General features: G+C 42.4%; 1 protein-coding gene across 1 annotated transcript; it reads right to left on the minus strand.

The window, feature by feature from the left end:
- Positions 1-1001: 1001 nt before the first annotated feature.
- Positions 1002-3802, minus strand: LOC147901038 (wall-associated receptor kinase-like 20). Its single transcript, XM_087375429.1, has 3 exons — positions 2906-3802; positions 2761-2820; positions 1002-2657 (listed from the first exon to the last, which is right to left on the minus strand). The coding sequence occupies exons 1-3, from the start codon at positions 3699-3701 to the stop codon at positions 1564-1566; spliced, it is 1950 nt and encodes a 649-aa protein (XP_087231555.1). The 5' UTR covers positions 3702-3802; the 3' UTR covers positions 1002-1563.
- Positions 3803-12733: the final 8931 nt, after the last annotated feature.

Genomic DNA, 12733 nt, shown 5'->3' on the forward strand with positions numbered 1-12733 from the left:
TCCAAATTATGAATGGCAAGACAATTGAAACGTAAAATTACAAACCCAATGCAAAAGGTTTGATGCAGATCTGATGTTTAGATTAGGAGATATGGAATTTAGGAATTTAGGAGACCCAAATTTTCTTTATTAGATGAATATGTGCCATGTCTAGGAAATTCATTGTTTTACATGCCATGCCTTGATATTTACAGAACAAAGCTTTCTGATTGTAGAAGTGTTCACTTGAAATTTTCTCTCTTGAAATTACTTGAAATTAAAGCCATTTTAAAATCTCACCTTGATTGTAGAAGTGTTCACTTGAAATTCTCTCTTGAAATTACTTGAAATTAAAGCCATTTTAAAATCTCACCTTGAGACCCAACACAAGTGTTCACTTGAAATTTTATTTCTTAAAATTAAAGCAGTTTCAAAATCTCACCTGGAGACCCAACGGAGTGTGTCTTGTAGACAGGTCATGCTACTTATATATGTTAAGAAGAAGTTTACGAAAGCTGGTGACATAGCAAGAAGATGGCGGTTCAAGAAGAGATTGGAGGTTTGGAGAGAGAAAAGAGATATTAGAGGTTCGGGCCAGTGCAAAGCACGGGTACAGCACTAGTGTTGCTTTAAACATGTTCTTTATGCCAAGGACATTTCCTTTACGCTATTTAGAAGATTTCGGTAAGGTAGTTCGGAATAAACATCTTAGGTCAAAGGTACATTTGGAGACGTGCCGATTATTTTGGAGCTTCATCTTAAACATTTTACATCTTAAACCCTTAAACATTTTACTTCGAGGCTCTGCATCTTAAACATTTTACATCGTAAACCCTTAAACTATTTCCGCAATCATTCATTGCCTTCTTATCTAGAAATTAGTTTTGCAGCTGTCTTGTCTTTTCCTTGAGGTAGAGAATTTTTTGCCACTGAAGCAGGTAGAGAGCTCAACTGATGATACACACGAAATTATTACATCCAAAAATTAGAATTGTCAACTCACAACAAACTAAAGGCTGAGGTCTACGAAATTATCACAGATACAAAAATAAGAATTGTTAGACACTCACAACAAACGAAAGGCTGAATGAAACGAGCTCAGAACCCTTACAATCAGAGAGTGTTTCCACTATTAGTACCGAGTCCGAGAATACAAAAGCAGCTAACACAAACTTTACCTCCTGAGCAACAAGAGCCTACACAAAAATGATCTCAGTAGCCTAACCTATTAACTGTGAGTTCGTAGCCTTGACTGGATCCTCTGCAGGATTACATATTATCAACAAAATGTTATCAATCCACGCAAGCAGAAAGCTCTCACCACGTCCAGCTCGACAAACTCATACACCAAAGCCAGTTCACGTCTCACCTTCCCGTTGGCTATCACCTGATACGCAGCTCACAAGGCACAAACCTTCCAATAACACTTCAGTCCACTGACAGAACTTCGTCGCTCCTCCGACATCACAGCAAGATGATCAGTATGAACCCCTCGGAAGCTTCATTCAGCTCGGCAACTGAGTAGGTTTCCCATGCCCATGCAGATTTCCCATGCCCATCAGCCAAGCTCCTTCATGCTTTCCTTCAAACGCCAGCCAGCGGAAGCATGTGGCCATTCTCCGAAACGTTGGAGTTCTCTCCTGCAGCTTCCAGTGTGATGATATACTGCAGCTGCTCAGCAACCTCCTTCATGGATGGACGACTCACCCTATTCTCATGCAGACAGTCTAGGGCCAAATAGAGCACTGATCTCATGGATTCCACTGAGGCCTTAGACGCACCCTCCAACAGCTTCGGATCGATAACCTCGTCCAGCTTCTCTTGCTCCGCCTTAACCTGCACCAGCACTGCCAAGTTCACATCATCCTGACCTCGGCTAAAGTCGATCGCTCGCTTCGAAGTCACCAGCTCGAGAAGCACCACGCCGAAGCTGTAGACATCGCTCTTATCTGTCAGTTGATAATTGCGGTAGTACTCTGGATCAAGGTAGCCCAGCGTACCCTGAGCGCAGGTAGAGACGTGAGTGAGATCGGGCTCTGCAAGGCGAGATATGCCGAAGTCTGCTACCCTTGCGTTCATCGTCTTGTCCAGAAGTATGTTGCTCGACTTCACGTCGCGATGGTAGATAGGAGGGTATGCTGCTGAGTGCAAGTAAGACAGCCCTTCAGCGGATTGCAGAGCGATGTTCAAGCGTGTTCTCCAATCTAGCATGCTCTTTTTCAGACCGTTCAGATGATCAAATAGATTTCCATTGGGGACATACTCGTATACCATGAGCGGCAGCTCACTCTCCACACAGCATCCCAGCAACCTCACCAGATTTCTGTGGTTTACCTGCGACAGAACCCGCACTTCGTTTAGCACTTGCTCTGTTCCTTTGATGTTTCCGATCTTGGCAGATTTGATCGCCACCACCGTGCTATCATCTAGAATTCCTTTGTACACCTCCCCGAATCCACCACATCCGAGTACCCTATCTCGCGCAAAGCCGTTTGTGGCCCTTTTCATCTCTCGCTGGCTGAACAATTTGGCAGACTTTCCGCCACTGTTTGCAGCCAGGATCATGGACCTCTCTTTGACTAGTTTAGCGCGAGCTCGCTGAGCGGCCTGGCGCCTTCTGAAAAGAATGGATGTCAAAATCGATAATACGATAAACCCCACAAACCCGAGAGTGAGACCTGCAAGCGAAATATTGCAGTAGCGGTGTCAGAAGAGTGGAAGAAGAAGAAGCAAAAGTAGAAGAAGGGTATTTAGTACTTGAATTCTGAAAGGAACGAGTACCTATTGCGTATTCAGACTTGTGGCAATCCACGCTTCCGCTTTTCCGAACGCAATAAGGAGCTGCAATAGGACCAGCAGCAATCTCAGAAGTCATTGAATGTTTCAGGACGCCGACAAGTAACTTAAGGGCTTACAAAGGACTAACCTTTAGGACAGGTTCCCGTGATTGGATCCCAAACATAACCATCGTTGCACAAGCACAGCTTGCCGGCTCCATTCGAGCTAACGGAACATGTCGAATTACTACCGCAATCAGACTGAGTGGAGCAAGGAGGTTCCAGCGGTATGTTCCATCCCAGCTGAAGGCCGTAGTTCCAGGTGGATGCTGGGGTCCCGCTCAGCAAGTTCACCACGCTGATATAAGCCGTCTCTTGTCCAAGGACAGGAAAGCCATACTTGAAGACGATAGCTCCGTTGGTGTTGAAAGAGCAACACAGCAGCTTCTTGCAGCTCTCCTGCGGGAGGACAGTGAGGGCCTGGGCGCAAGGGCTAAGGGGAGAGCACTGGAGGGGGGAGTAACGCAGCAGATTGGAGGCATTAAGAAGCATGACAGTATTATTAGGGGAGACAAAGAAAGGTCCGGAGGAGTTCAAGGAGAAGTTGCCATAGAGGGAGTCACGAGTGATGCAAGAGTTGCCCAAGAAGGAGCCAGTGGAGACGATGAAGGAGCGAGAGGGAGGGTCGAAGCTGAGGATGGGGTAGGAGCCAGAGAGAGCAGAGACGAGGAGGGAGTGATGGGGGGAGCAAGTGATGGGGTAGAGGGGGTGACCACAGGAGGGGGAGGTGCTGAGGGGGTAAGGGACGGACAGGTTGCCACAAGGAGGGCAAGCGACGGATGAGAGTGCGACTTGAGAGGAAGCCAGAAGGAAGATGGCGATGCACAGCAGCTTACTACTACTCAGAAACAACAACAGCAGCTTCATCTTCCTTGGAGCCGCCATAGCTTCTCACCTCAAACTTTGTGGAGAAAACAAGAACGAAGAAGACGACTGTTTATCAGCTTACGTTGATGTATGTATGAATACGAAAGCAGTCGCTCACACTTTTCTTTTTCTTTTTTCCTTCATCCACCTTGCAGCACTTCCTCTTAGGGTGGTTAGTGAGGAGGCACCCTCTCACTCAATCCATGGCGTTGGAAGCCTCCTCACACCCATTTAGAGGAGGTCCCCATGCCAAGGAAATCTCAATGGCACATCTGAGACCCCATGCCAGCAGCCCGCTCTACAATTTTGCTGCGCACACATGCACAGGTGGTGTGCTGGACCAATGGTGCCTCCCACAGTAGGCATGGCGCATTCAATGCAAACCTGTTTTTGGAACAGAAGCATGGCAATCAACTTCTCTAGCTCCCAGGGGTTCCCCAGCCCACAACCCTTAGAACACCCTCAAACGAGCTCATATCTCCAGCACTGCTGCCCCAGAAATCACAGAGTGGTTCTATCAATCCGTTGCATGACCTGTTGGATCGTCTGAAAACTCTAGTTCCATCAAGATCCCCGTCTCATAAGGACCTGCTCTTACTGCTCCCAATTTTCTCTCCTTCTAACCATCGCCCCTCCTTTCAAGGAAGGGCGTGACATACCTCCACGAACCGGATCATTGCCAAATTTTATTTCTTCATTTTGGAGGCGTGGCCATGCTCACACTACCTGTTATATGTCACGACAAAGTGATTTTGTGAATCACTGAGATGAGGCGGCTGCTCTGTTAGAGGTCATTCTCGTTCATGCCCATCGCAACAGACGGACGCATGCAACGGATATGGATGAGCAATCGTTGGGGAATGTTCTCGCTCACTGCCCCCTGCCCACAAGGAGATTTAAGGACCCGAAATTGTGTAGATGGACCCGGATGGTAGGTTTTGATACATGGACGCTTAAGCAAGTAGTCTCAAGATGCCTAAGTAAAGAGTCATATTTCTCGTCTCCAATAGGGCACTGCGATGCCATGATGTGGCATAACATTTGAAAGGGTGGCTTGTGGAAGCGCAAGCATTTTGTGGCATTCCCACTCAATTAGGCATTTTTTGGCATTCCCTCTCAATTAGGCATGAGTAGGAACTAGCCTCTTACACAACACCCTCATGCCTTCCCATCTGCTTGAGGATGGGAAGGTGTGCTTTACGTACATAGAGGATGAGTGGGGAAAGACTTAAGGTATGTTCGTCAGGGGTCCCACAACTAGGCTTCAAGTTATTGGTTAGCCTCTTGTTTTTTTCCCATGAACTCGAATGTATGTCTTTGCCAATTGATTTGATACAGCAATACCAAGAGCACAAAAGCTAAGGCTTGCTAATTCAATTAATAGAGAGCACGACGAGCTGCCATCACCAACTCATAGCCACATGCAAATGATGGAGCTAATAGATTTCGATCCCTCTACATAGCATTTAATGGAGTTTGCAAGGCCATCCATAGACGAGGACTCTCCTGAGCATTACTCAAGGGAAAGAGACACCAACTTTCAACAAAGCCTCGACTCCTAAAGAGGGACACAAATTCAAATCAATCCTAGAATTGCTTCTCCTTGTACCATTCTTTCTCTTCATCAGCTTTTCGTGAAACGACTTAACAAAATGCCTTGCTTGTGTGACAATGCTCTTAATCACTCGATTAAACTCCATGCATGAAGAGCCTGATCAAGTGATACCCTTGCCTCAAAGAGTATTTAGCAAAATGGCAATGGATGGCAATAGGATAGCCCGGACAAGCACATGGACATCAATGCTATGATCTATTGTTATGTGCTCTAAGGTCCTTTAAGCACTCCACATTTTGCATGTGGCCTTAACGAAGGAGCCATTTTCATCCTCAAATAGATGATTTTGGGCCATACATAGAGGGGCCTCTCTAAAAGCATCATCAAATTCGCGCCATGTAGCACAAAGCAATACCTGCTTCATCCCCTTGTGTCAAACCAACCATTCAAGGGCAACTTGGCTGACATAAATTGCCTAATAGAATCAATCTAGTGGTAAGTGGTGGATTGCAATAAGTTAGAGGTGCTCTAGATTGGCAGCTTCCCTATAATTGTAGGCTAACATCAACCCGTGTAAATAGTCAATCCATGTAAATAGTCTTGATCTAATTTAAGGCAAATGTTAATCTTGCACCTGAGAGAGCAACACATTTTTGCCTTTTGGACTTGAGGGCAATATATTTTCCTTGTGAGGGCCTTGCTCATGGTAATGTGAGTAGCAATGTTTGCCATTTGTGTCCAATGACACAACGAAAGTGGCCTTGCTCAAGTTGGCAATTTCTTGTATTTTTTAGTAAGGCACGGACATGAATGCAATAATGGAGGACACGGACAATGGGATTGGTGAGGAAGCATGGCATGGGCCCTTCATCCTTATTAGAGTAGCTATTTAAATAGAGATGGCTTGATGCAATGCCATCAAAGGATGAGGAGAAGTGCAACACCAATCGGCTATACGAGCATATGTAGAGTCTAACCCACTTATGTTTTTGGATTTCAAGATGAAGGTATCAAGATATGCAAGCTGAGACACACCCCTTTTATGAAAAGACTCTTTAGATGCAACTATTGGAGGGGGTTTCAAAGGAAAAATCTAGGCCTCATCATACATGTCATAAAGGCCGATCATGCCCAAAGGATGAATGTGACATCATTGTCCATTTCTATGACAATAAGGATTCACTTTACCAATTGTGTAAGTATGAGTCTGACCACCATCAAGTAGGCCAGGTTGGAGCGATGCATGTCTTAGCAAAGCGGGTCATGATGCATTAACAAATCCAAGGAATGGTTGATAGCTATTTGATATATGAATATGGTTGTTGGATTCATCCCAGAGAATCATGCATAAAGGGCAACCATATATTGTTTGAAAAAAGACCCAGAATTTGGGTGGAGAGAAACACAACAAAAGGGGTGTTGATGTAAACTTGAGCCACATCCCTCTTTAGCCATAGATGTGCTTTTGAAATGGAAAGGCATCCTTTTAAAAAAATAAAAAATAAGCTACCACGTAGATTAAAGGGGTGGTTAGCACTCAAAAAAAGACCAAATATACAAAAATGGGTTAGATTCGGGTTTGCCGCCTAGGACTAGCACTACATGAAGCCAAACACCCACTAGCCCAACCTAAAGTATATTTTCATATCCTTTAGCATGGTAGTGATTAAGGGTCCTTCTCTGCTACTATTATACTAAAGTCTGACAAGTATGCTAGCACCCTTGATACAATGAGAGAGGCTCTCAGCCATCTAGTGCTAGAACACTAAGCAGTTCCTAGTCTCCCACACGGTGAGGAATACCACCCCCCTAATCATTGGCCAACACACCACCAATGTAGAGGGGAGTGTGTATGTATCTCCCAAGAGGGAGGCTCTCTATCTTACTCCTATCTTAAATTGTGACATCATGCGTATGCTCCTGACGGCTCCCTCTACATTCCACCATACTTCCTATGTCATGAGACAGTTCCAAAAGAGATGCCTTACGAACTTTGGGGCCGAACTGTAGAGGTCACATACCATGTTCACTGGGAGGCACTTTGCCAGCTTCCCCGGCATCGAAAGCCACATGTTCATCACTTTTCACATGAGAATGTCACCTTGCCTTACCGGGAAACTCCACCAGATCATCTTACATATTTTCCTCCACCATGCTGACCCATGCTTGAGGTTCCATCTATGATTGAGGTCTGTGAATCTAGGATTCTCCTAGCAGAGATGCTTGTACATAGTTCTGGCTATCAGCTTGCAGAGCAAGGTCTTGTGTATAGACCACTGATTCGCTCTCTAGTCCATTGGTAGGAGCTGTATTAGAGAAAGGCATCCTTGAGAAGAGTGGGGCTATAGATAGGAGCAGTGGAAGAGTGAATGGGAATTTGAAACATGTGTAAAGTCCCAAAGATTCAAGGCATCGATCATGCCTAGTATTGTACATAGTTTGTTCAAACTAGTAGTCCACAACATAAGTAGTCATGCATCATTCCTTGGGCACGATGCACTTGAATTTTGAGTTATAAGTTGCATATGCATGAAGCACTCGGGTATAGAAGGGAGAAGGGGCTAGTACATCTAGATGTTTAGGAAAGACCATAAACACCAGCCATGAATGGCCTCTAGCAACCCTAAGTAAGGTTTAGAATCCCTGCAATCGCCATTTGAAGTTTGAAAATTTTATGTGTGGTCCCCTTGTTACCTTGTATTTAGTTTTGTGCTAACCTAAGCAGCCATGTTTTGCACCTTACTAATCCTAGACATTAATCTAGAAGCAATGTGTACAAGTTGAACTACTGCCATGTGGATACCTCGCTCCATATATTATGATGATCTCAGATTATTGGTTCTTTTATATTCTATTCCATGAGTCAACATGGCCTTGACATGTCTAAGACCTGTAGTGCCAACTCCCTTTAGTAAGAATACCTGTCAAAATCTTGAGTATGAGACGAATTTAACAATATGCCATCAGTAGAAATTAGTCAAATTAGCATGATTGTGTTCTACACTAAAAGAGCTTCAAATATGTCTTTATGTCTTGAAATTTACGTAAAACATGAAAAAGTTACATTAATTTGAAAATATTGCATATTTTTCAAGCATATACCTTATATTCTGTGGGAGGGGGAGCATGAGCTTTTCATATTTTTCCCTTGTATATTTGAAAATTTTAAAGGAAATCCATGCATATTCTATATGGACCTTGTCCCCCATTACCCTTGGTTTTGGATGAGGGTAGTAACATAAAACATATTGAGTTGGCGCCCTAGGGTCTAAGAGTCCTCTTGGTGGTTTCCAATGGCATAGTTTAAGTTTTCCATATACTAGGATACCACATTACCTAGAAAATATATATTGAGCCTAGTTGTGGTCAGATATATATTGAGCCTAGTTGTGGTCAGATGTATTAGGCTTTCTATTAATTGCTGATATAAGCTTCCATGCACTCCAAGATTCTCCTCATTCCTTGCTAAATTTTCAATACATTCATAGGAGCATCCACTATCTTGCAATCCTCCATTTTAAACCCCTTGAGGGTTTCCTTTAAAAGCTTAGTTTGGGATAAAAATGTTTTGTTTGTGCTTCTCGAGACTTCAATCCCTATCTAATAATGCATAGAACCAAATTCTTTCATGTCAAATGCCCTCTAGTCTCATTATTATATAGCCTAAAATTTACATCTTTAATATGGCTTTTTTAATTAATATTGGTATGGGGATCTTCTATCTAGTCACCTCCCCCCACCCCCGAGCTTAGGATAGTTTTTGTTGCACTCCAATTATGAAGTTACAAAGCTACAATTAATGCTTAACCCATAAGTAATTGTAAATGTTCTTGGATTTCAGGATGTTTCTAGTTCTCGATAGTAACATGCAGTTCACGCATTTGCTACATACAAATTCCTTTTTTGTTGCAAAATTCAATGAGCTCTTTTGACTTGTGTTCTCTGCTTTTATAGTACATGAGATCCTTGTGACTTTGAGAGTCTAATTTTCAACTATGGCAATCAATTCCATGAAGAGTTGAAAGGTCTCATATTAACCATTTAAAAAGTGCATCTATGTGTTCCTTGAAAGTCACCTATACATTATGAAATTTTATTTATACATACAAACCTAACATTGGATAGACCAAAGCATTTACATGTATTAGCTTAAGGATAGCACTTTCCTTGGAAACCTTTTTTGAAAATTTTCATGATTACATCCCTTCTCCTATTGAAGATGTAATATGTCGGTGACAAATCCTTTGGTATTCATTAGAGCTAGGCCTTGCATATTTAATTGTCCAAACCTTTCATAAAATCTCTCTACATTGCAAAATTTACTAGATTGTGTTAGTTGAGAAAGGTAGGCTTTCAAGTCTCCTATAGAGGACATTACATTAGGTAAGCCTCCTCATTACATCTAGCTATGACTCAAAGTCATCAACCTGGTTGCTTTGAGACAAAAATCTTCATTAGATTCGACCCCCTTACTTTGCTTAGTAATTGCACTAACAAATGACAAGTTCTTAGTATTTGGAACATACAAGACATTATGTATGTTGCATACATATCTATCTCATTTGTGTTAGTATCTTGCCAAGCCCTGAATATGATGAAGTGTGTGTGGAATATCCTAGCTCAAAGCGATCATTATGATTCCTCTTTTCCATGTGAAAAATGAGTTGATAACCCATGACTCAACATTTCTAGACTTATTTATCCTTGTGCCTTTTGTCACAAAGAATTTTAGGTCCTTGAAGCATCTCAATATGGCAATGGGCACCATATCATTTGTTATCAATCAAAGTTGACAATGATGGAGGAGCAGTAGATCAATTAATCATTGCAGATGGCCCAAGAAATGAAGACCAAGCTGCGGTAAACACAACCTTCTAATTGTACTTCAAAATGCATGGCAATTCTAAAACACACATAATAATGTATTGATTTTTAATGTTTTCTAGCTCACTTTTGTGAACGAACGCAAGAGTTTGTTTGCATGCCTTGTTGAGGAGTACAATGAAGAAGACATTGTCATGTACACACTAAAGAATGTGTCCTATATGGCAGTAAGAAATACATTGTGTGTCTTTGACGTTCCATATTTAGCCAAGAGCTTCCCCTCGAAAGCAAATCTATGACTTATGCACTCAGTGAGTTGCCATATGTATAATACTAGTAATGAGGTGGAATCCTTTAGATATTCTTTATTTGCTACAACAATGGCTTGATTATTCCCATCATTCTTTTGCTCAAATAATTTGTCTAGATAGCTGTCTTGCAATGAGTTCACTTCATCTTCCAAAGCCTTCATGGGTGTAATATACAATTTGCTTGCTTGCCAATAATATCATGACATATATAAGTAATTGACTTTTAGTTATTCATTACAATGTGAATAATCATCATGAAGCATTATATAGTTTACGTTGGTAGAAAAGAATAACAATGTATTATGTCATATTGCTTTAACTTTGCAACAAGTGAATGCAACCATTAGGATTAACTTACTATTTTGCTTAACTAATATGCAACATGTTTTTTAAAGAAAAACTTTCCTCATGCATGCAACTAAATTAAAGGTACATGGTTAGGCAATTCACTCAATCAAAAAAAAAAGGATTCAATGAAACAAAGTAGAATTTCAGAAAATGTAATGTACATTCTAAAGAAAAGTAACATATGTTTTCTACCATAAGCCAAAGTATGGTAGAAGCATTAATATTCCATAAAGGACTCTCTGCAACATGTTTAACGAAAAAAAGTCTTAAAAAATACCTATTTTACCTTTGGGAAGCTACCAACCTTCCCTATACCCTTCCAAAGGCAGGCCAAAAATTTTTTTTAAATAAATCTTTAAATTCTTTGATAGAGAAGCCTTCAAAATCTTGAACTTGAAGGTTTTTGTCTTTGTTATTTTGAGCGAATACTGCTGCTGATGAGGTTATGGAGGGCCGATCCTGGAACCTCGTCTTCAAGCTCAAGCGCACGTTGTTGCACCGTGAGGGACCCCATAAGCAATTGAAGTTTTCGTACCTTTCGACCAACTTTGAAGACTTTCTAACAGCACCCATATCTGCTCCTGTCATGGGTGGGTCCTTCTTGTGACATGCGTTCTCGGACCTGTGACATCTCCATCTGGGAGTCCACTCTCCAGAGAGATTCCCATTATAAGTGCGACGGGACTGGCAAATGCATTGCTTTAGTCTTCATTCACCGTGACGATTCCTCAAAGCAATGGATTTCGAGCCGGGTTTCTCTTGGACGGTTCGATTTGAACTTCGACGTTGCCATTTCTGTTCAGTTCGAATCCACTTCGATGCCTCGAAGGCTTCAAGAAGCTTTTCAGCGGCTGTCTGCATTCATCGCATAGTTGCATCATGCATTCAATGGCAACTACCACACCTGCCACCATTGACCATCTTCTCTCAGCTGCTTCTTTTATCTACTCACCGTCCCACGAGGCGGGTCATTGAAAGCTTTTCATTGTTCACCTGCCCTTCCTATCCATGGTACATACACATGTTACAACTTTATTACATCCCACGGGCAATGAAGTCGAGAACCCGGCCCCGGCCCTCAAATTCCAAACACGTTTTTGGCCTACCCTCGCGGTTGCCTTAGCACCCGTTGGGTTTTGGCTAATTTCTGCTTTGGAAAAACAGACTATCCTGAAATTCCACGTGTGCTGTTTTGATTGGACACTTACTGCAAGTTGAGATTGAAGTTGGTGAGCACCGTCGTTTCCATCCAATTTCTTCCATGCCAACCGCGTGTCCAGCTGGATAGTGCCATCGTTTGTTAGAGATTTTGGCGAGTGTCAGTTAGCCATTGCATGCACTTTCATGCATAAATAAATGTATGCAAGGTTAGTTGACTTCGTCGTGTTTTCTCCTATTCGCAACACTCAAGCCAGCGGCTGTAGCTATCTTCCTTGCGTTCCAGCCGTCTTCTCTGCATCGAATTTTCTTTTGTGTTGTCTTGGACTGTGCGCGTGGGCTCTTCTATTGTGGCCGATGGATATCAATTGTCTTCTGTGGCCTTTGTTGAAATTCGCAGGTCAGAGAATGTTCCAGTTCTACTTTTGGATTAAATGCTTACAGCACGTTTTTGTTTTGCGAAATGATTGGTAGAGGAGTATTTGTTGCGTTGGTATGGTTGTTGCTTCTAAATCAAAATCAATGATTGCCAGTAGGGAGAATGATCACGTTCGATGCCATAACTCTGCAAATCCTTTTCCTAGATTTCGAACAGTTGACGACGTGCACTGCTCCTGCTTCCAGGATTTCTATAAAGAGAACGGTTTGTTTGAAGGAATGTATTCTTCATCTTCTGGTTTTGTGAACGATTACTTCTATGGATGCCTCAGCAGAATCCATGGACACTTATAGCTGTGCCTTCGTCAAAGGTAGCTGTGGATTCTCCATGTCTACCAAGAGTCATGCATTGTTTTCAGCGTTTTTTTCTTCCTTTCACTCTCACTGACACTTTATAATGCTTTGTTTTGTTGGTA

Source organism: Dipteris shenzhenensis, chromosome 6 (genome assembly GCF_047967505.1).
Source record: "Dipteris shenzhenensis isolate YYH24624 ecotype China chromosome 6, Dip_SZ_1.0, whole genome shotgun sequence".
NCBI lineage: Eukaryota > Viridiplantae > Streptophyta > Polypodiopsida > Gleicheniales > Dipteridaceae > Dipteris > Dipteris shenzhenensis.

Coding starts and splice junctions, on each gene's coding strand:
- LOC147901038 (XM_087375429.1), bottom strand. CDS start 3,701: ATGGCGGCTCCAAGGAAGATGAAGCTGCTGTTGTTGTTTCTGAGTAGT. Junction 2,821..2,905: donor CACGGGAACCTGTCCTAAAG/GTTAGTCCTTTG, acceptor GTCCTATTGCAG/CTCCTTATTGCGTTCGGAAA. Junction 2,658..2,760: donor CAAGTCTGAATACGCAATAG/GTACTCGTTCCT, acceptor TTTCGCTTGCAG/GTCTCACTCTCGGGTTTGTG.